This window comes from Typopeltis vanoorti, chromosome 19, assembly GCF_054136105.1.
Source record: "Typopeltis vanoorti isolate ZY-2024b chromosome 19, IOZ_Tvanoo_1.0, whole genome shotgun sequence".
In the NCBI taxonomy this organism is placed as follows: Eukaryota; Metazoa; Arthropoda; class Arachnida; order Uropygi; family Thelyphonidae; genus Typopeltis; species Typopeltis vanoorti.
This window is the reverse complement of record NC_143567.1, coordinates 62,275,932-62,301,503: the sequence shown is the minus strand read 5'-3', so window position 1 is coordinate 62,301,503 and position 25,572 is coordinate 62,275,932. Positions and strand designations below refer to the sequence as shown.

Here is a 25,572-nt window from a genome sequence, read left to right as displayed (position 1 = left end):
ATAGATTTGTGTATATTTTATGGTAGTAAATGATAAAATAGACTAGTATCTACATATATTTTATGCATTCATGACATACCTAATTTTTTCTTAATCTTTTTGACATTTCTAGGTTCGTCTGCAAATTTTTTCAAATTGTCACAAATCTCCAAACAAAAAATTTCCAATATATTTATTGAAAAAAATCCACCTATAAGCGAACCCATGCAGTTCAAACCAGTGTTGTCCAAGGGTCAACTGTATTCATCTGGCTCCCCACAATACAAGCTTTGCTTATTTTCTTATCTATTTCCATATTTTAAAAATATGAAAAAAAAAAAAAAAAATTTGAAAAGAGGAAAACCATTGAAATAACAGTAATAAATAAGGCAATGAGGATAAATATAAAAGAAGATATTAAGGAAAGATATGATATGATCCAAAAATTCATTCATGAAAATAGAAACATCAGAATTCATCTGGAAGAAAGAATATTGTAGTTCTTGAAGACCAGAATGGAAGAAAATTATTTAGCAAACAACAAATCACAGAAGAAGCAAAAAATTTCTACATGAACCTGTATAAAAGTGAAGACAGAAGGAAAACTCCATAATCAACAGAAAAAAATGGACTATGACAATGCTTCTGATATATCTCTCAGAACTCTCTGAAATTGAAAAAGCATTAAAGCAAATGAAAAACAAAACTGCCAGAGAGGATGGTTTAATATAACAGAGATGATTAAAGAAGGTGGAGATATTCTAAAACAAGAATTGAAAATCCTCTTCAATAAATACATCAAAAAAAGGAGAAGCATTCCAAATATGGAATAATGCAAACATTTTTTAACTATATAAAAAAGGAAGTAAATTAAAACTATAGACCTATTAGTTTGTTATCCCATATTAATAAGCTTTTCACTAGAATTATAACCAACAGATTAAGCCTCTGTAGCTCAGTCAGTATAGACGAATCCTTTTGGTCGGAAACAGAGTTCAATTCCCATCAGTGATGTGAAGAAGCTTTATCTGATCTCTTTTAAATCCCACCCAGAGAATTTCTGTTTGCTGACCTGGTTGGCCGAGCGGTCAGCATATCGGCTCTCCAGCCAAAAGGCTGCGGGTTTGAATCCCACCATGGGCAAAGATGTTTGTGATTGTCTGTGAAAATATTAGTGGTGATGGTGGGCAGTAGATGGCATTGGTGTATATGATGATGGTAGTTGCAGTTCGTTGTAGCTGGTGGAGACAGAGTTGTAGAGTTGGTGCCCTCCCTCGATGAGTCTTTGGACTCCCTGGAGGTGTTATGTAATAATAATAATAAAGGTGAGTTAGAAATACCTGGGTTCGATTCCCATCATTGACTGAAGAACCTTTATCTGGTCTCTTTTGACTAAAGGTGAGTTAGCCGGTCTCATATGGAGGTAGGGGATTTTTTCACGCAGAAACTAAAGTTTTTTTGTCCCCTAGAACAGGTAAACTGACCTGTGAGCATATGCATCTACAGACATAGGACACACCGGGAGGCATAGGGCTAACCACCTTATCCTCGATACGGTAGAGGTTAAGTGAATAGAAAATCCTTGACACTGCAAGGTAAAAGAGGAAGGAAGAAATAAGAATAAGATTAGAAACAAGACTTGATTAAATACAAACTTCTGAACAAGCTGGTTTCAAAAAGAACTACAATAAAATAGATCATATTCAATCAATAAGCCTGTTTATTGAAAAATTAAATGAATACAATCTTCCTCTTCACATGGCCTTCATAGATTTTAAAAAAAAAGCTTTTGATTGCATAAAAACATCATCAATCGTAGAAGCTGTCAGAGAATATAGCATTATAAAACAATTTATTGACATAATAAAATACATTTATGAAAATGCTACAGCAAATAATTATACACACACACACTGTAAAACTTTTATACCTTGATATTTAAGCATTTCTAGTTCAGTATCATGCCAGCCACCTTTCCACATTTCAAGAGTTTTTTTCTACCTAAGTACTACTGATTTATTCTCATGATATGTTTTTTTCTTGAATATTTTTCACCAGTGGATCTGCCAGGGCTTGTTTCATTTAACAGTCTTTCAAATTACTCTAGACATCTAAAATACTTTTAGTTTCAATTTTCACACAACCAGTATCATCCAATTCTTTTACTGCTTACTCTTTCTTCATTTGGAAGATTTTTAATAGCCTCCAGAACATCTCACCACATTTCTGATATTTACCTTCTATATTCTTACCAAAGTCTTCCCATGACTTCTGTTTAGCAAGTTTTATGCATAGCATAGCTATCTTACATTTTTTTTTCTCTGTATTCTTTCAGGGCACTTGCCAACTTACTTGCTAACAATTTTCAATATACCTTCTTTTCTAGGACTACATCTTAAATTTAGGGTAGTCAAAAAGAAGAAAGCATATAGATATTTCCTGGCAAGTAGGTCAACACCTGAAAGAATACTGCCACAGATTCTGATTTTTCTATCCTTGCAGACAACTTCACCACATTCCTCCCTAGTAGAATCAATGTTTTCTTCTGAGTTTGCTACTGACACTTCAAGATTTGGTTCTTTTCAAACTGTTTCATTTTTATTCGAATAATATCAGTATAGTTGAGTGTATAGCTCCTATATAAAAGCTGCTAAACTTTAATTTATTTTAAAACTTTCTTACATGATTTTTCTTGTCAATGTGGCATTCATTTTTATCGTGCTTAAATCTAACTGATTTCAATTTCAAATATTCTGTATTACATTGTAACCTGAGCAAGTGAAGATATCATTTTCAATGATAACATGTCAAGCCTTTTTTGTGTCTTCTCTCCATATGAATTTGTGCACATCTTTATGTTGAAACATTATGATTAGTCTGTGTCCTAAACAGAAATCTGTCAGGCACTTATTATTATTAGCTCTGTCCTTTTCTCAAAATTTTTCCAAATTTTTTGTTTCTCTGGGATTCATTTCCTTCCCTCCTGTTTAAATCTCCAACAATGACCAGCTTTTCCAGTTTGTCAGCTACCTTCTCTAATGACTCAAAAAATTCCTCCACTTCATTGCTTCCTTATGAGAACCTTCTGCAAGACCATATGCACATACAAGTCTTGCTGTACAATTTCCTGTTGATGTTTGCCCACATCACTACTTGAAATTGCCTGAAATTGTCATATATGTCATAATGAAGATAAATTACTTATAAAGTAATTTATCTTCATCAGGGGCGAATTCTCCATACTGCTATGCGTGCTGCAAGCTCATTAATTGAGAAAGAAGTACAGTAGCATCTCGCTAATCCGAACCTCTTTAGTCTGAAGCCTCCAGGAATCCGAACTGCAGTGTTTGAAAGGAATAAAAAGTTTTATTTATTATGTATTATTATTTTGTGTGCTATTATTTTTATTTAATAATTATTATTTTAACTATTATTTATTTTATTATTATTACAGTACAGTATATATTTTTTCATACTGTCGATTGTATGGTTACACTGTAGGCCTATTTTGATTTATTGTGTGTTCACGTTTGCTTTTTTATACTGTACAGTACTTACTGTATTGTCAGCATGAATCACCGTTGTCGAGCGTCATGGAAAAAACTGTGGCCTTCTAGAATTTACGAAGATAACTACAGTGATACACAAAAAGCGGAAATTCAAAATGGGCATAATTTGGTTAAAAATATAAATCCAAATGTTGAAATTTCACAAACAGATGTTACGGAATGGATTACAGGCAGAACTGAAAGTGAATTCGAAATCAAATCAGATGCTTAAATTATAGATATGACACAACAGAATGAATTAACAGACAATGATAACGATAAAGAATTTGAAAAAAAAAAAGTAAAACACAAAGAAGCAGTTGACAGTTTTAATATGTGTATAGAATTGGCTAAGCAGAATGATACGCCAGTCCCTAAAATTTTATTGCTAATGCAGCTCCGAGAAGAAACATTCGAAAAAAGTTTAGCTTCCAAGAAGCAAAAGAAAATCAGTGACTTTTTTACAAAGAAATAAAAAAAAAAATTTATGTTATTTTGTGAAACTTTTTTCTGTGTATGGTGTACAAGAAAGTGATATTTTTTACCCAAATTAAGTTATGTACTGAACTATGCAATTTTATTAAATCAGAATCCTCAACAATACAGGTACATACAAACTAAATTTTTTACTAAAATAAACTTGTGTACTGTATTATTTGTTAAGTTTCATATTACAGTACAATAACATTTTTTCTATCAGTTAATTCATTTATTTACAGAATTAAATTGATGTACCATTAGAATCTGATTATTTTTGTCTTAAACGCTAGTTATTGTTGCCTCTTGGGGGAAAATTCGCTAATCTGAACGAGCACGGTTTTTATTAGTTCGGATTAGCAAGATATCACTGTAATATTTATTTGTTAATAAATGCATGCATTTATAAGTATTCCATTTAGGCTTTTATTTTCATAGACAGAAGACGTGTTAAGCATGCGCAAGCTTTGCGTTGTGTATCGAAGGCCGATGCTTGCTCGTCTAGTCAAAGCTTCCAGGTCCTTGCAGCAGCACTGATTTCATGCGTGCGCATAGCCATTTCATGTCATCTCACTCTGTTGCTTAACCACGCTACCAGCCAGGACGTATATATATATATACGACCAAGTTACCATGGATGTGAAGTGCATATTAAAATTGTAATACCCTTGATATTACATTGAAATATATGATGAATACGAAGCGTATGAGGATGCGTGTTTGATCCATAATAATAGCCAGTAAAGTGGTTAAACACAGGTCATACGCAGTCAACGTAGCTTTAGCCAGTGAGCTTCAGCCAGCCTTTACAAGTGTGCATGTTGCTTGGGAAAATTAAGTTACAACCAACTTTTTATGACGATGTTATTGACCAGTTCATAAAGAAGAACCATAGGGTAGAATTTGTATTCAAGTAGCTAAATTGAAAAAGATAGAATATCATTTGTAAAATAAATGTTGTATTTGCATGATTAAATGTACATGAATTTCTAAAATATAGAGTTTTAAATGGTCAGTAATTCATTATTCCACTAATCAGACGTCAATCACCTTCCACTCTCTGAATGATAACAAGAGCAAGTGCGAATTTCAAGACCAGCATTCGCCCCTGATCTTCATGTCTGGTGTTGAAAGCTATTAATGACTTCTTCCTTTCCCTGATCACTACTGCCCAAATATAATCCTATATTTATTATTTACCAAGATCTCACTTGTTTTATTCTCTTCATCTCAGTAACACCAATTATGTCCACATGGCATTTCTCTATTTCTTCTGCTGTTCAACTTCTTGTCTACTGACATTTACTTGATTGTGCATATCATGAATTGTGTTGATTCATCAGCACATTTTCCTCAGCATTCATCAGCATTTTCCTCAGCTCCTTGAACAAACTCAGTTTATTCAAGGAGCTGAGGAAAATATTGGGTATCTTATTTATCTGAATCCCTAACCAGCATGAAATTTCATCATGTTGTACTGTCATGTTTGTTTCTGATTTAAGCCAATACAATACAATTTGGTCAGCTAAGTCCCAAACTTCCATCACATACTCATTCATTCAGTATCCAATGGATACCTAACTAAAAAGGTGCACCATGTGAAGGTGAGAAGTCCTAGTCGGTTCTCTGTCAGTTCTTCAAAGGCTATGTGAAGGCCTCCTCCTGGTTATCTAGTAATGACCCAGAAAAAATGAAAAGCAATCAAAAACTGTATTATTTAGCCCTCTTTCCACTCCCTTGGAACTCTACCAGAGCTGAGACTTAAATTAAAGACCCTAGTCAGAGGCATTGCCAGTTCACATTTCTACAAATCATGAGCTGATATTCCATCTAATCCCACCCCAGCTGCATTTACAGTGAGATTCTGCAATATCCTAAGAATCTCCAATTCATCCACCACTGTTCCCACATAAGTCTTTGTTACACGACACAGTATTAACCTCACTTGTATGATATATGCTTGCAAAATGGTCACTCAGAAACTCAACTATTTTATTTGCTCCTATCACCTCACGATCATTCAAGGTCATTCTTCCATAGTCATTCTTACTCTTACTTGCCACATAGTGAAAAAATGCTTTCGCATTTCGTTTGATCTGCTTGGTTAGTTTCTTCTTGTAATCTGATTTTACCTTCCTTACCATATTGGTCACCTTTCTTGCCTGACCATCTAACTCCTACCTGATTAACCCTCCTTACCTTAGGTATACAATTTAATGCTGCTTCCTCTAGATGCCCTTTTACTATCTCCTATGGGCTACTAGCATTTTTCCCTTGTAGGGTTTTTTTGACATGACACAGCTTCGAGCTTACTTCTGAGCTTGTCATAATCACCTGCCTTGTAGTTCCACATATACTATCCCTTCTTGACAGAATATTCCTCATTTTTCACAATCCCCCAAGTGTCAAGACCACATGATCACTTTTCTCAATTGGAGGCAATGTTGTCACCGTGTTTATGGACAACTCCAACACTCTTGCACCTCAAGTACCCTCCATCACATGCTGCCTCCTTAAGTAATTATCCTTAGGTGTATAAATTCCTTTTCCTTCCTGCCATGTGATCTCTCTTCCTTCCAATCTATATCTCCATAATTGAAGTCTCCCATAATGATCACTCAACCTGCATTCGTACTAATTTGCTTATTCGTGTCTTTCAGATCATCCCTGGTATCCCTTGATCTATAGCAGCAACCAAGCATGTATTTGGTCTTATTGGCTTTGATCTCACACCAGAGAGTTTCAAATGAACAGCAATCCTCCTCCTCCTCCTATTTCCTGTTCTTTTTGGCTACAATTCATCTGCTATCATCAGCAGTACCCCACCCCATCCAATCGTCTCTCTATCTTCCCAGAAACTACTAAACCCTTCATATTCTATCCCTGTAACTACATTATCTGCTGTTAGCCAAGTCTCACTAATGCCTATAATTTTTGGAGAGATTTCACTAACCAATGCTTTAACCTCTTCCCTCTCATTCCTGATACTTCTGGCATTAGTACATAAAAACTGCAGCATTCTTTCGTCCCCCAAACACCTTTACTTCCTGAATTGACCACGCTATTCAATATTTCTGCTTGAGAGACTAGATTCTGCACTTGTTGGTTTCTAACACTCACTCACTCACCTCATGGGTGCCTTCACATACATTCACCTGCACTGACCCTAATTGCTTAAAATTTGTTGAATTTGCATTTCAGCATACTCAGTGAACAAAGCTCTACCTAGACACCTAACACTAAATCCATTTAGATGCAGTCCATCAGCATTATACAAATACTTCTTTCTGTCAAACTCAAGTCAGAGGTCCATAAATTCTAAATCATTCCTTCTGCACCACTTGTGTATTGATTCATTTGCTATCAATGTCCTCCTCCTCAATTTGCCTCTATCATAGCATGGCAGGAGACTTACAAGCTTCACCTTCTTGCTATTCATTTTAGCTTTGTCCAACAACTTCTTCACATCCTTCCTCACAGAATACTTCTCACCTCTGAGATCATTAGTGCCAACCACACTCCAAGACAATTAGTTCTTTTGCTTTACCCTTTTGCATCCAGATGGGCATGAATAATATCATTAACTTCTGCACCATGAACGATGGTTTTGTTATACTTTAAGTTATAATCTGATCATGAGTCCATCATACTTTTCTCCATACCCTGTTTTTCTATTTTGTTCACATGATTTTGGTTTTTATCTTGGACCACTTGCTTCTTTCTCTTCTCAGTCCTGCTAATCTCTTGCTGCTTCTACAGCTTTTATCTTGGGCCACTTGAATAATCTAATGTGCGCGGATGACCAGGAACATTGTCAACAAGGAGTAAAATTTTGAAGGGGATGTTCTTAACCTTACAGTAGCTTTTCACCTCTCATACAATGCAGCTGTCAAACTATTAGACCTCCAATGAAATCTAGTTTTAACATAACTTTTCAAAGCTCTGTGGTTTTTGAATGGTAAATTAAAATAGGCTTTATCTTCAATGTAGCAGAAGCATTAGCACCTAACAGAAGGGTTAACCTATCTTTAGCTAGTTTGAAGCTTGGCATGGTTTTCTTCTCTTTTGCAATGAATGTTCTCAATGTCATCTTTTTCCATTACAACCTCGTTTCATCTTATTAAAATTTTATCTTTTGTACAGCCACCATCATCATCATCATTGGGCTTCACTAAGTCCTGTGAAAAGTTTTTGCAATGACATTATCCTCTGCATTTGTCTCTCCTTGCAATTTTTATTTTATGTAAGTCTGACCTCTTCTTGAACCTATCAAACTATTCACAGCTTTCACTTCCTCACCTTTGTTAGCCTTCATGTCACTGAAAAGGCTTTGGGCTTTATTTTGAATAATGTCCTGGTTTAAGGGAACATGTGACTAGTTTGATCATCTATCCAAACCATTAAAAGTTTCTCCATATCAGCAACAAGGTTATAGGTGTTCACTGGAGTAGCACTTTTAACTTCAGCTGGAATGTTTTGATTTGTTTTTAATCAGTGTTAACAGTAGAGTGAGGAAATCCTATTCTTTGGCCTATGTCAGATTGTGATAAACCCTCATCACTAATCATTAAGTTTAATCATTTTAATCTTTGAATCTAATATATAGTGTTATGACTTTCCTTTTCACTTTTAGCTGCCATTATATTAAGTTTGATCATAACAAAAATAATAGAATAAAAGTTAAAAATGATTTAAATTTCATGCAATCACAGAGCACAACACCATGAAGATGTGAAACAAGCTGTGTCTGAATGCACAGTGATGATAGTGAGACAGTGGCACGTTTCATGTGGAAACGACATGGCACTAAAGAGCCAATACTGCAAAGCAAGTGCCGTAACTTTGGGTATTTTATTTATTTAGCGTATGGCAATCTACATGCAGTTATAAAGGTACATAAGTCAAAATAAATATATAGAAAGTAAGTGACAAACAATTAGAATAAAACAAAGACACTTATACTTTCAAGAAACAAAATACTTATAGGTCAATATCAAGTTGTCTGATCCAGTCTATAATAGGCGGTGTCACCTTCAGGAAGCAGTTTCTTTGGCCTGTGTATGCACAAAGACTGCACTCAGTAGAGATGTGGTGTGATTGATTGATTCGGGTGCCCACAGTCACATTCCGGTGAGGGAATTTTTCCCCACTTGAAGAGAGAGCTTGCACATCTTCCATGTCTGGTGCGATCCTAGCTCACCTCCTTGTGGTGCAAACTGGATAATGCTAAATGAGCTAGAGCAACCTTGGCAGCCAGTCTATCCATGGATCTCCTGGCTACTAACTACATGCAGCAATCAGAAGTGAATAGTTTGAAGAACCAACTGACTAGAAATGTCGGACCCCAAATCCAAATCTGTCATCTTAACATCGAAGGAATTAGCAAATCAAAATTTTGGGTAAGTGGAAATTCAAGAATGCAAGTGTGTAGTAGCATAAGTCAAAGCACCATAAGTCAAGGTATGCCTCTATTTCAGTAATGTCTATAATAAGTAGTTTCCCAGTTCATTTACAAAAATCTGTTTTGACATTTACTGAAATCTGAGGTCTATATACCATAGCCCTGTTACTCAACATCTGTTCTCCAAATTTTCTTTTTAGTCTAAGAAAAACAGATTTTCGATTTCACTTTCAACTTAGTTTTCAACACAGAAGCTCTCTTTTTTTATCTTTCATTGATAAAAATTTTTCTACCAGATTCTATCAAATTAATTTTTCTCCGTTACTCTCCCAGTGCTGTCAACCATTCTAAATGGTTTGATTTCCTTCTAAGTGTTGATTTTTTCAACCTTCCTAAGAAGTTTTCTTTTGAGATTTTATTGTTTGCAAATCCTGTTCCTGGATTCCTGTTCCAACTGTACTGATCCAACAATTAGAGATGGTGAGAAAAGCATTATTACCAGCTGTATTTCACAAATTTTTCATATGCCTAGCTGAATACTAGGTAATTAACCGCTTTCTAGGCACTCTACATTTTTTCCCATTACTGCCCTTAATTATACTGCAACTGTAGTTTGTACTGTAAGCAATTTATACAAGTCTTGTGTTGCCTTCTTTACCCTTGGAGCAATACTCACAGGTACTCTCATCCATGTGTTATTTGCCATTATAAGAAAGCAAAACAGGATAATCTTTGTGATATCCATGCTTATTTCCTTAGCTGAATTAGTGTTTTCAGTTGTTTGCTGATCCACACTATGAGTGCAACACAAATTACTCTTGAAATTCTTAACTAATTTCTAGAAAGAAAGCTAGCATCCCATTTTCTAGCTATTCATATTGATAAATACCAGATGAAAAGTCTGTGCCAAACATGGGCAAAGATATTAAAAAACAACCACATTTGATTTCCAAAACTTTTGTGGAATTTTGGCAACATGATTTGAAGATTCACATCATCTGTGGCTCTTCAAATTCATTGTTAACAAATTTGATCTTTCTCCTGATTTTTTTTGTCTGTGACACTAACGTTTTATAGCTCGAACAACCATTCATGTATGGGATTACTATTTAAAAAAATAAAAAGAAAGAAAAGTGGTATATACTAATGTCCTTTATATACACCCTCTGTCCAAAAAGAAACCGAACTTTTGATAGAAAATAAAACACAGGCCAATTATAATTATTCAAATCATTTATTTCAATCAATATACTCTCCCTCAGCTTCGATACAGTGTTTGGCATGGTCAATTAATTCGTTAAATGAGTTTTTTTATATCGGTTTTTGGGATACTGTTGAGGGTCGTGGTTACTGCCGCTTGAACATTTTCAATGGTGTCGTATCACTTTCCTTTCATCAGCAAATGAAGTAGGGGGAAGAGAAAGAAGTCACAGGGTGCTAAATCAGGTGAATATGGCGAGTGATCCAACACACAAACTTGGATTTTGCTCAAAAACTGTCTCACAATGTTCGAACAATGAGATGAATTATAGTGCAAAAGTGACCAGCAGCCTGCATCACGATATCCATGCCGTATGAATGAATTCTCGCTATCAATTGCTTCAAAACTTCGAGATAAACCTCATGATTGACCGTCTGGCTAGGCAGAATGAATTCTTGGTGGATAATGCCTTTGGAGTCGTAGAAACAAATCAGCATTGTCTTTACTTTTGACTTCTCCAAGCGACTTTTTTTTACGATGCCCCTTTCTGGTGGTCTCCACTCAGCACTCTGGCACTTTGTTTCAGGCTCATACTCAAAACACCATATTTCATCACCATAACGATCATTTCAAGGAATTCTGAGTCCTTACAAGTGGTTTTAATGAGGTCCTTGTGTTCAATTCGATCATTTTTTTGGTTGTCGGCCAACTTGTGGGGAACAAATTATGAATTCAATTTACAAAGGCCCAGTTGATTTTGGAATCCCCAATTCATCTTCAATAAATCTCACGGACGATTTTGGGTTTTCTTTGATGACAATCAAGCAGTTTTTGGATGTTAACTTCGCTCAGTCCAGTTTTTGGATTGCCCGGCTTTTCATCATCCTCAAGGGTCTCACAGACACTTTGAAATCGCTTAAACCACTCGTAAACTTGAGTACGGGATAAGCATTCATCACCGTATGCTTCAAAACGCATACGGTGATGCGTTTCGATAAAACGTTTACCAAGTTTAACACAAAAGTCAATCGCAGCTCTCTGTTTGAAACTCATTTTCCGACCATTCATCAAAACACACTGTCACTCTTGGGACTATAACTTAGCTTCTAATGAAACAAATGTCATGAACAGTTGACACAACACTAATGAAGGTTGTCGCTTTCAACAACAAAAAGATACAACAGGCGGCACCTAGTTTCTTCTATATTCAAAAATTTCGGTTTCTTTTTGGACAGAGGGTGTAGCTTCCTAGAATGGCATCATTTGTATGGATTTTTTTTTGTGTATGGTGTATGTGTGTGATGTGCTTTCTATCACATACAGTTCAACTGAGAAATAATCCAATAATTCTGGCAACCAAGCATATATCTATAAGTGAGTGTTACCATTTCAGTTCACAAATTACAAATTAGAGCTATGTATTTAACTAACTGAATGCATAACCTGTTTTGGAATGTGAATCTTTATTGAAGTGCTTGTCCCCAAATCAAATCTTTAAACCTGTAAATTGGATATAATTATAGATAGACAGAATTCCATAGAATTCCCAACTAGTTGGGAATTCTACAGAATTGTTGAGAGAGCAAAAGGGTACTGATGACCTATTAACCCCTCAATAACTCCAGTCTCCTTATACCAATGAACGATGAACACTCACTTGAAAAGTAAAGTGGTATCTAAAAATTGTGGTGCTCATGGAGAATATATATGTGACAGATGAGTCATTCCTTAAAAATAAGGAAAAATGAACACATCACCTATCATATTCATGTGTCGATTCCCCCTCCCCCCCATGGATTCCTCACTGTATTTTGAAATGTGAACTGAAATTACTTGATTTATGTAACTGCCATAGAAAACACAATATACTAATTTGAAAATATTGAAAGATATACATGAAAATATGAGAGCGGTCTGAAAAGTTCTCGGCCTGAAAAAACAAATTTATTATTTCAAAATTATTTTTATTTTTCAACATAATCTCCCCTAAGACTAATACATTTATTCCAGCGATGCTCCAGCACCATTATCCCATCCCTGTAGCGGTTCTCAGTAAGATCTACAAAATACCCCTCTACAGTTGGAATCACCTCCTGATTCAAAGAAAAATGCTGACCAGTCAGGAAGAGTTTTAGCTTTGGGAAGAGATAGAAGTCAGAGGGAGCCAAATCTGGGGAATAGGGTGGATGTTCCAACAATTCATAGTGCAGATCCCTTAATTTTCCCATTGCCAAAAGACTTTTGTGGACAGGTGCATTTGTCCTGATGAAAGATGATTTTTTTCTTCTGCAAACCAGGTCTTTTCTCACAAATATTTTCGTCTAGTCTGGTTAGATCAGAATAATATTCCCTGGTTATTGTTTTACCCTTTTCACGATAATTAATAAACAAAATGCCTTTAGCATCCCAAAACACTAATGCCATGACCTTTCCTGTTGATGGAACAGACTTTGTCTTCTTTGGCACTGAACAACCGGCTTCTGTCCGCTGTTTGAATTCTGGCACGTAATGGTAAATTCAAGTTTCATCCATGGTAATAAATTGATGCACAAAATCAGTTTTATTCTTGTTAAAACGCTCCAAGCACTGTTCAGAGATTTTCATGCGAGTGCGTTTTTGATCTGCTGTGAGCAAGCATGGCACCCATCTTGCACAAAGCTTTTTCATATACAATTCTTCATGCAAAATATATCCTACACGTTCTTTTGAAATTTCAAGCACTTTGACTCGCTGGTCATCCAATACCATATCATGCACTTGATCAATGATTTCTGGTGTTGTTACACTTTTTTGGACATCCTTCACGTGGATCATCTTCAAGGCTGATACGGCCAGGTTTAAACTCGGCAGCCCATTTCTTAATTGTCGAAAACGCAGGAGAAGTACCACCCATAAACTTTATTGAACTTCGAATGAATTTCTTTTGGCATTAAACCCTCTTTTACGAAGAATTTTATAGCTGCACAATACTCATTTTATCCATTTCAAGGGATACAGGCAACACTATTGCTTCAAACAGCTGTATAAAACAAACTACTTGATAGAATGACTTGCAATTTCACATGGATGCTTATGACAGATTTACCAACTTAGAAAAAAAGATCTTGTCAGTAGTGTCGCCATCTATGGTCGAGGCCGAGAACTTTTCAGACCACACTTGTATATGTAAATTCCACCATTTAGAATTATAGAATTTTTTATTATAATATTATAATATTCTCAAAGTTATGTTTAGAATTTTTATAAAGTGCAATTACAATTCTCAGATAATAATAATTAAATGATCCTGGAGATGTCATGAGTACTTAATGGCAAAAATATGTTCATCTCTTAATCTCTAGTCCACAATAAATTCAGCAATTACTTTGGCTGATTATGTATTATAAATTATCCTGGAGAAGTCATAAGTACTTAATGGCAAAAATATGTTCATCTCTTAATCTCTAGTCCACAGTAAATTCAGCAATTACTTTGGCTGATTATGTATTATTATTTAAGCTTTTTACTGATATGCTAGGTGATCTTGAACAGTTTAAAAATGATATCCTTGATGAGCTTGAGTATTCATGAGTTTTTCTTTGCATTAAAAAAATCTCTGTTGAAACAACTTTTAAACACATTTGAATTTTTAAAGCACTTCTGTGTGCACATCTGCTATCTGGAGGAAAATATTTGTACTGGTGCACACAGCAAAGGAAATCTACCAGATGATGTGCCCCATTGTCTTTGTCTTTCCAGGGATAGTAAAATCACAGGATGTGTCATGAAAGTTGCATTAACTGTGGAAAGAGAGACAAACCAATTAATAAATAATGAAGCTCTATTGGGTAATAGAATACAATAAGAATATGGGACAGTTCACAGGTAAGACATGAGAAGTTCAGCTTAAGTGTAAAGACAAATTGGTACAGAAAGTTCTTTTTCCCTTCACCTCCCGCACAAAACTTCTAAATTCTCAGATAGTGTACAAAGTCAAAGGAGGAGAAGAAAAACGTATATGAATTTTGAAGATTTTTGTAACAGAAGAACATATTTGAGGCCAAACCACATAGAATCTATTAAAGATCTGAACAAAAACTAACAATGGAATGTATGCATGTACTAAATTGCATCTTGAGGTTAGTGATGTGATGAGTGCTGTCAAGGTATATGTGCATCAGATTTTTCATGAGAGAAGACCAGACAATATAAAATCATGCCTTATTTTTTTGCTGCACTGGTGTGAGTTTAACATTTCAGACAACTTTTTTTAAAGACTTTAATACAGGCAGTCCCCGGGTTACGGACGACCCGACTTATGCCATTCCATACTTATGAGCGGGCTCTCCCATAATGATAATTAATAATTCGGGAACTAGTTTGTTCCACACATGTAAACAAACCCGCGTGGTGTAAGCGGTTCGTTGGTGCAGCATCTTTATGCTAGCAACTAGTCTCGTTGTTTATTCGGTCACTTATATGCACATTATCACTTTTGTCTTAACTTTTTTATTCGATTTTGTGAGTCTGTGATTACCCATCAAAAACATTGCTGATTCTTGGGAGAAAGTGAAGCAATCAACAATGAACAGGGTATGGAACAAACTGTGCCCTCAATTCTGTGATGATTTTTATGGCTTCACAGAAGAAGACATCATTGAAGCCGAAAAGCTACGGTGGATAGTGGTAATGCACTTCAACTGGACATCAATAAAAATTATGTCTGTGACTTACTAGAGTCCAATTCACAAAAATTAACAAATGAAGACCTTATGGAGATAGAGAAGCAGCTGATAGAAACACAAGAACACAAAGAATCAGAAAATCCAGAGCCAAGAAAGTTTACAACAAAAGAATTAGCTGAAGCCTTTCATCTCATTGAAGCAGGATTTGCTAAGCTAGAGGAGCAAGAGCCTAACATTGAATGGTTTGCAAAGGTTTACCATGCAGTTTGTGAGAACATCAGCTGATACAAGGCCATTTATGATGAAAAAAAAAAAAAAAAAAAAAAAAGCAGTGCAAACAAACCAAGATACCTTTTTTCAAGAAACCAACTTCAGTGGTAAGCTCCCCTCCTCTAACAACAGAATCAAATCCTGATTCTCCAGCACCCATTCCATACTTTCCAGCACCATCTTCCGAGTAATGTTAGCCTACCTTCTTGCCTCAAAAATGCCCCATCCAGTAAGCAAGACATTGATGCAACTTTTAGGCGAGTGTTAACCTTTAATATTCTTTTTTGAAATTTCCACTATCTAAATATTTTGTATGAGTTTCTTTTTATGTTCTGTTTGTTTGAATTAAAAGAAAGAGCACAATAGTTTCTGTGACTTATTATTACAGTACAGGGGGTATTATTATTACCATATGTGCGCTGTTCATCAGGGATCCAAGTTACGTACAAATCTGATCTAAAGACATTCTCAGGAACATATCTCGTCGGTAACCTGGGGACTGCCTGTGTTGCATTACCACAATACTTGGTGTTTGGTTTCTGTTGTATGTTGCTAATACTGATGATTTGTGTTTCTTTCTTTTTTTTTTTTTTTTTTTTTTTTTTTTTAGCTTAATTTCATTTAATTCACTATTTTCTCCTGAGGAAGTGAATCAGTAGATGTCCAAAAAACTCAGATTGTTAAATAAAAATTTTTTTGATCAATTCGTTTTATGGGGTTTGCATATTGAAGCCTCAAATAATAAATACTTGCAGATTTTCAAATAACTTCATAAGAGAAAATTTTCAAGATGACCATACACCAAGGGTAGCTATTAAATGGGATTTACATTACCTTGGTAACTAACCCTTCAGATTGAAAGGAAGACACTTCTCAACTTAGCTCTTACTATGTCACAAAGAAAACCCATTAAAAATGCTCAAGTATTGAGGTATAAACGTCTTGCAGTGGCTGCACTGCATAGTTCAGAAGGCCTGGACAGAGGGACAAATTCGATGATGGGGTAGAGCTCTCATAATACCCATATATAAAAAGGGAAATAAAACTGAATGTGAGAATTACAGAGGTGTTTCTCTCTAGAGAGGCTGTCAAGATCAGATTTTCACTTTACAACAAATAGTTGAGATAACATGGGAATATAACAAAGATCTGTATTTAAGTGTTGTAGATCTTGAAAAAGACATATGACAAGTTGCTAAGAGAGAAGCTATTCAAAACGCTACAGTTATATGGTGTTAATGGGACATATATCAAGCAATACTTAGTCTTTATTTGAGTTAAGTCAGCAGTTAGAATTGAAGGAAGTACAGGAAGATGGTTTAATGTTAAATTTGGTGTACATCATACAAGGGTGTACATCAGGGCTGTCCAAAGCACTGCCCGCGAGCTGGATATGGCCTGCGGTGCAATTTTGTGGCCAGCCTGTGGGTTTTGATTTTCACACTCAATAAAATAAAATAATTTGAATTCAATGCGTATTAGATATTTTAATTCTATCACTAATTGATAATCTCGATGTTGGTAATTTTATTTGGTGTTTTTACATCACTAGATACCCAAGTGTTTTTTTTTCAAATATTAGATGTGTCAAAGAAGCATTCTTACAGTGTTTTGTTCCAACGCACATGCTGCAGGTGCTTACGGGGAACGTTAGTGTGTGATTAGTGTTCTTCGTTTGTTCAGCAATCGAGGTTGTGTCACTGCTGCTCACCAAATTAATATACGCATTGTGAGGCAGCCCTCATATAAATCTTTTTTTTTTTTTTTTAATGTGGCCCTTGGATTACCTAAGGTTGGCCAGCCCTGATGTACATTATACTCTGTTATTCATTATCTATATGGATCACATTATGAAGGAAAGTGGTATTAAACCTTATATGAAAATTGGAGATGTTCATCTCCAGCTAAAGCTCTTTGCCTTATGCAGATGATGTTATACTTCTAAATAAATCTGCTACAAGTCTGGAAGATTCTCTGACTAAATTGAATAACTGTTGTAATAGATATGGTATGAAGGTCAGCAATAACAAAACAAAGACATTGAAAACATCAACTGTATTGTGAATGGAGAACCTATAGAAACAAGTAAAACATTTTAGCTACTCAGACACAATTTTTAGCGAAGATGGTAAATTAAATATGGAAATAGACAACAGAATCAACAAAGCTGGTATGGCAGGAAGTCAACTGAATAAATTCATATTTAATAACAGAGAAATTAGTCAGAACACTAAATTAGCTGTATACAAGACAGTGTTCAAACTAGTTTTAACTTATGGATCTGAGAGTTGGGTCAGAAGTAAAACACCTGACCAAAGACTAGAGACAACAGATATGAGAGTCCTGAGAAAGATCAGGAGCACGAACAGATGGCATCAATGGGAATATCATATTTAAAACGAGGATATTAGGAAAGAACTTGACATTATCATCATCCAGGAATGTGTTAACAGAGCTAATCTCAGGTGGTATGGTCACTTAAACAGAATGGGTGAGGAAAGATTGGAAAAACAAGTGTTCTCTGCCAGGTTGTCAGGAAAGAGATCCAGAGGAAAACCAAGATATAGTTGGATTGATAAGGTAAAAAAGTACCTTGGAAGACAGAAATATAAGATCTGATAATGTTGGAGTCTGGACTGACTTGGAGGAAAATTGTAGATAGGAAGTTACTAATGATGTAAATTTTTCATGTAGTAGAATCATATCCTGTATATCCCCTTGAGGGTACATGTCAGGAATTTGATGATGATGATATATGTTTAAACATTTGATATGTGATTAAACATATATTTAAACATAAACATATATGTATTTTGAAAAACATCATACAATGGCTAAATTTTGAAAGGATGATGGAGGTGAAGTATATTCAATATTGTATAAAAAATACTGAGCAAGATTTTCAATAAAACATACTTTACAAGTGTCATAAGTTCACTCAACCTTGATTTGAAAACTATCAGCCTAAATATAGGAGAGTTCATCCTTACCTATAGGTAAGGATGACCTCTCCTATTGCTTCTGCCTTAGTATCTCCACTCCGGGCCTAGCTCCCACTGACGAGACCTCAATAAAGGTCAAAACTGATATGGGTAGTGGCCCTTCCTTTAATGCATAGCAGTATACATGCCTGCAAGATGTGCTGTGCATTATGGGAGATACTGAGACAAGGAGTTGAGAGCTTGATCCACCTTTGCTGCGAGTTACCCGGTGTTGTACTACCTTACCTCAGTCCTGAAGATATTTTCAGGCACAAACTTTGTTTGCTCACACTTGGATAAAGGATTAAACTAAATTTATTATAATCTAACCAAGTGAAAAATAAACTTTCAAACATCTTTCTATAAATCCAGAGTAAATTAATAATAAGGTGGCACACCTTTTGACAACTCCTATAGATAAGGATGACCTCACCTATTGCTTCTGCCTTAGTATCTCCACTCTGGGCCTGGCTCTCACTGATGAGACCTCAATAAAGGTCGAAATGAAACAACCTAAAGTTCTGCATGTTTAATAAATTACAAACGAAAATTTTGAAAATAAATCTGCTAGGAGAGTTTACTGGAATTATATCATCAGTGAAAAGGTTAAGTATGAAAAAGATGCTGCAAATTTGGATCAATCTTAGTCCGTTAATTATACAAGCTTTCTTCCCTAATTACAACAGAGTATTTAAAAATGAAAAAACTTACATCTGGGTTCTTCAGGCAGATAAAATGCACGATAGATGTAAAATTGACACTTTTTCCATATGCAATGCATGGATCGCCTGATGTATAAAGCAATTCAAGATGACCATCACTAGCAACATTAGGTGAGGAAAGAGGCTGACCTAAATTAGGGATTCGTTTCACTTCCTAATATCGAAAAAGAAATTAAAAGTTATAAGTATCTCAAACTGCCGGTGTGACAATTTGTTTATACTGTCAACTCTTACTATATCAAACCTGTAAGCTACCCAAGAATAATTTGTTACAATGAACATTTTGATATAATGAATTTCTTTTGGAAAAGAATGCTGCCTGTTGAGCTTTATTCTAGATTTAAGGTATTTTGTATAGTGAGTGTGTGTTTATTAGTGATCTATAACAGTGCTCGCTATAACTAGTCAAATGTTATTAATAGTTATTTTAATTAAAATATAGGGAAAAAAAGTAGGGGACTAAATCTGCATGCTACATTAGTCAATACTCAGATGTCAGTCAACTTGAAAGTTGACTGACACACACACATCAATTAAATGACTAAATATTGGATGGCCTGAAAAATGGTATTTTATTATTCAAATTAAGTGGATATTGAATCCAACATTATTTCAAAGGCAAATAGAGAAACTACAAGAGTTTCATGCCAAAATATAGAAACTATCAAAGTTGAGGCGGATCCAAGCGTAAGCAAATCTTTCACGACAGGGGCAACTCGTGGTAAAGGTGGAGTAAGCTCTGATCACTTTCCTTAGTATTTCCCATAATGTAAAGCACATCTCCTTACAGACATATATGATGCGATACATTATGGGGGGGGGGGGGTCACTACCCAGACCAGTTTCGACCTTGTTGAGGTTCTCATCAGTGGATAGGTTAACCCAGATGTAAATACCCAGGTTGAAGTGATCAGCAAAGGCTTGAATCTGCCAAAACTTTTATAGTTTCTATATTTCGGCATGAAACTCTTGTAGTTTCTCTATTCGGCTTTGAAATAATGTTGGATTCGTTATCCACTTAATTTGAATAATTTTGCATCGCCGAAGTGAAGCCTTTTGGCTCTTTATTTCAACAATGGTATTTTATATTTACAAGCAAAAGGACATATAGTATTAATTGCTGCAAAGTGTGGCTAACAATGTGGATTCAACGATACCTCTGCAGGTATCTGGGAAGAAAGGGTTTGTACATAGTGGTACAAAATACTTACCCCCAGCTAACTACTAATGTACCACTAATGGACACTCTTGATTTAATAAAGTCTAACACTTCTCTCCTGATATCTTTGAATTATTCAACTTTACTACATTATGCAAGTTATTTCACTTGCAAAGGAAAAATTTACAAAGAAATAGCTACTGCAATGGGTCCCCCTCACCATTTAGTCAACTTTTACATGGAACACTTTGAGAACAAAATACTCACTACTGCTATACAAACCCTTAGCATAGTTATGCTTTGTCGATGATATGTTTGCCATTTGGCCCATGGACACTGGATTCGTTTGTAATTTACTTAAACAGTCTACACCCTAAAATTCACTTCACAGTAGAAAAAGAATCTAATAACTGTTTGCTTTGTCCTGACACATTAGTCACTCACTTTTCAGATGGTTCACTATATTTTTCCATTTATAGAAAGTCAACACACACACACACACACACACAGAGAAAAATATCTACATAAGCTATCCCATCATCCTAAGAGTATGGTATTCCAAAAAAACACTTACACACAGAGCCAGGACTATTTGTTCTAATGATGCAGTTCTCACCACAGAACTTATCTTTGTCATACCAGCTCCTACAAAATAGATAAAGTACTAATGGCTCTCCTACGTTCCCCCTCATCAAACACACAAGAACAAAACACCACTATTCCTATCTCCTATCCGAGGTACATCTGAAAAGATAGCCATATTATTAATAAAACATAACCTTTACACCACATTCAAACCACATGTCAAATTAACAACTCTAAAGTAGAGTTGTTAATCTAAAGTAGAAACATTTTGAGCAAAAATGAGCTATATATGAAGTACATAGTTTCATGTATAAAAATAAGTTATAAGTGAATATAACTACTATTTATGTATTCATATATTTATTTTTATACATGAAACTATGTACTTCATATATAGCTCATTTTTGCTCAAAATGTGTCTACTTTAGATTAGTGAGGTAGTCCCTATCACAAATGCATGTTTATTTTACTTAGAAACTACAAAGCAGAAGTTACAGAAAAACAGCAATGTGAGTTTCGTATATACTGGTTCTCATTACTACCTAAGCCAGACTTCACAATAAGGTACCTCAGTTTACATTATACATTAATTTAATATCGTGGGTGGGCTAAGGATCAGTGCTAGTCTGAAACCCTAACTAAACATAGAACTTTTGTTTTAAGTTTCACGGCCTGAAACATGACATCCTAGCATGCCTTTTTCAAACTCCACCAGTTCCCTTCTCATAGCACCTTTCCCATGGGGGTCTATTGACTTCTTTCCAAGCAGAGAGAGAGAGAGAGTGTGTGTGTGTTAAGAATGTAATTGGATAGTGTGCTGGCTCTAGTTCTGCCATATGTAATGTCTCTTAAAGGTTCTTCCATATGCAACTCAATTCAATGGATTTCTCGGTCTGCCAAAATAGGGAACATTGCAATTACACCAAACATGATAAACTCCAGGATACTTTAGGCTGTCATGTTTCAATATAGCTGATATGTGGTATGTATGTATGTATGTATGTATGTGTGTGTGTGTGTGTGTGTGTGTGTGTAAAGCCTTTTATACTATTACTATCTTAGGGAGAAAGGATGGAGTCCAAAGGATGTCCTGGACCGGAGAACTTGGAAGAGGAAGGTTAAAGATCAGTGCGCCGACCCCGTTTTAACATGGGATAAGGCATAGTGAAAGAAGAAGAAGAAGATACTATTACTATCTTGAGTACAGTGAGCAGGTGGATTAAATAGAAGTTTACAAACAGTATGTTTAAGATAACTATTTTTCTGAAAGGTTGATCACCAAACAACTGTAGTTCTTTGGTGGTCTCTTCTTCACTTAATAGGGAGAAAGCATGTTTACCTAATGTAGAAATGATATCAAGTTTTGGGGGCAGATAATGATGAGATTGCACATGAAGATATCAATTGGTATGTATGGCTGTAAATCAAGAGCTTCAGTTTGTCTGACACACAAGTGAGTCTGACATCCATAAACAAGAGAGAACCGTTAACTTCAAATTCTGAGGCAAATTATATTCTTGGGTGTTGATTGTCGAGATGGTTCAGGAACTCCTTTAAAGAATCTGGTCCATGGTTCCAAATTAAGAAAACGACATCAATATACCTTTTCAAAAACCTTGGCTTTAATGAGAAGGAATTTAAAAATTTGCTAATGTAGGAGATAATGGGTCACCCAAAGTTGTCCATAAATGGTATTTTTTTAAAAAAAGTAATTTATGCACTGGGTCAGGAGTGACATAACTTTTTTTGATAAGTTATTTTTTAAAACCTCTTCAGTAGGAACATTAATAAAGAGGGAAATTGTGCTCAGGTAAATTGTAGTCTTTTATTGTACCTGCCATCATCTATTGGTCACCAATACAGGAGTGACTCAGTGCTCTACTCTATCACCTACCCTCTTTCTCCTACTTTCAATCACTACTAATCCTATCCACAGCTTTGCTGATAATAGCATGCTTCACTCATTCTAATTATTCAACAAAAACATGCACTGAACAGCCATTCCCAAACTTTATGATTATCTGCAATCAGTGCTTTAAACAATGATCGCCATACCATTCTTCTGTAGGGCAAGGTTAAATGGTTAACCTTTGGTGCCACTAAATGCAATCTTTCCTATTCTCTTGCAAAGAGATCTCAGCTCACCTATCCTTACTCTCAGTAATACATATCACCAAATCAGATCAGATCAGATCAGATCAGCTCTCTCTCTCTCTCTCTCCACAATCCTGCTTCTGGATTACATGATATAGATGATGTACTAAAATGATGACAAACATTTAAGTAAAATTTCTGTGTTCCATTTCCAACTACAACCCAATTGTCGTTGCTTTTAGTCAATGCACTGCACAGCCATCCCAAACTTTATGATTATCTGCAATCAGTGCTTTAAACAATTATCGCCATACCATCCTTTTGTAGGGCAATGTTAGTTTGTCAACCTTTGATGCCACCTAAATGCAGTCTTTCCTATTCTCTTGTAAAGAGATCTTGGCTCACCTATCCTTACTCTCAGTAATATATATCACCAAATCAGATCAGCTCCCCCCCCTTCGGACTGACATTTTATCTTCAGTCTCTCTAGGCAAACACAAATAGATTTCTCAGTCTCTAAAACAAACTAAGCACTCTTTTACATTGCATATGCAATTTTCATCCATCCAGCAATTAACTATATACAAATCCCCTTGCCCCCAAAGGCATAATGCACCTTACCCATGGAGGGTGTATGTTGACCACTTTCCAAGCAATGTATAATAAATTATTAAAAAGTACCAAAATTCCATTAATGTTATTCTAAGGAAATGAAATCTCCTTAGAATGAAAATTTCCTTAGAATAGCATTAGCATTCTAAATGAATCTTTTGATTCTATGATTTGCTGAGTTGAATGCAAATGCATGATGCTCAACTAATAATCAAGCTTACCTTTCCATCTTTTAAATCCACTAAACACAATCCTGCTTCTGGATTACATGGTATAGATGATGTACTTAAATGATGACAAACATTTAGGTAAAATTTCTGTGTTCCACTTCCAACTACAACCCAATTATCATTGCTTTTAGTCAATCTGAAAATGTTCATATAAATAAATTCTAAATGAAAAACATCAATAAAAAGTATCATAAACATCTTATAAAAACATCCAATTAATATTGGTTATGGATTCCTATTTTGCATTAGGTTAAAATAAGCTAAAATAAATTATTGCAATATTTAAAAATGTAAACCAATGTAAAAAAAAAAAATGTTAATTCATAAATAATAATTCAATACTAACTTGAAGGTAATTTTTTAAAAGATATTCCTGCCATTAGTTGGAAAACAGAAATCTCAAAAAGCAAACATTCTTCGCATTCTTGATGGAATTTAGAAGTTTTTCTATACAAAGATATTTATAATTATTCTGAATGCAATGCGCTGGAGTCTGTTTTCATAGAGATAAACAGTTTCCAAGGGTGTGAGGAGTGGAATATCTGCCAGCTGACAATATAAATAAACTTAATGAAGGATATTATGTATCCATTCTTTTAGTAACTAGATAAAGAAACTTAAAAGTTTCAAAATTTACCAGAAAGCTTATGATAACATAGCCTTCAGTATTGGAGTTATCTTGGTTTGAATGAGAACAAACAGTTTTGAAACTGTCAGGCCAGTGGGAGGGGGGGGGACTAATAAAAAGCAAATATATGGGCTCCTGGGCATAGTTCAGGTTTTAAGTAGTGCAAACCAAGGCAACTCCAATGTTGAAGATTATATTATCATAAGTTATCTGCAGCATTGGAGTTGCCTTGGTTTGCATTTGGTTATAAAAGGAATAGATATAATATTCTTCGTTGAGTTAATTTAAATTGCTAAATTGAAGTCTATATTTTGGCTCTATATTTTAATACTTTTCTTTTGCTTATTTTTGAACTGCAGAGTTTCTTATGCAGTATTCAGAATCCATTTTTTAATACATCCAACTTCTTTTGCCAGCCTGGTTGGCAAAGTGGTTAGCATATTCGTTCTCCAGCCAAAAGGCTGCAGGTTTGAATCCCATCATAGGCATGGATGTTTTTGATTGTCTGTGAAAATACCAGTGGTGGTGGTGGTGGGAAGTATATGGCAATGGTGCAGATGATGATGATAGTTGCAGTTCGTTGTAGTTGATGGATTGAGTGGTGGAGACAGAGTTGTAAACTGGTGCCTTCCCTTGACGAGTCCCTTGGACTTCCTGGAGGTGTCACGTAATAATAATAATTTTTCTAAAAAAGAAGCCCAAAATACAGAGGCCACCAATAATCTATATGTCTGGCCTCTTTTTTTTTTTTTGGTGTGTGTGTTGAAAATTAATTTTTATCTTCTTTAAGCATCTGTAATCTGAACTTGAGTGCTCTGTCATTTCTTTCTTATTTCTCCACTGAGATACTGCACTTATACTTAATTTTGACAAGATCATGATCCAAATCATAGGAAGTTCTTCTAATATAATTTGTGAATATAAGATTATATTCACAATACTTGATGCCAATCTTTTATCTATAAGCACATGCTCAATGTGATTAAATGTTGTACTATCTGATGATATCCACCTTCTTTTA

The 25,572-nt window shown here is 35.2% G+C and overlaps 1 protein-coding gene across 2 annotated transcripts in view; it reads right to left on the bottom strand.

Annotated features, from left to right (window-relative positions):
- Lerp (lysosomal enzyme receptor protein) overlaps positions 1–25,572 on the bottom strand; it is a 514,158-nt gene that overhangs the window by 324,206 nt on the left and 164,380 nt on the right. For both annotated transcript variants that reach the window (XM_090408956.1, XM_090408955.1), the window contains exons 14-15: positions 23,915–24,059; positions 19,233–19,397 (exon numbers count right to left, since the gene is read on the bottom strand). In XM_090408956.1, the coding sequence (XP_090265082.1) occupies positions 19,233–19,397; positions 23,915–24,059 (310 nt within the window). The remainder of the gene's footprint in view (positions 1–19,232; positions 19,398–23,914; positions 24,060–25,572) is intronic.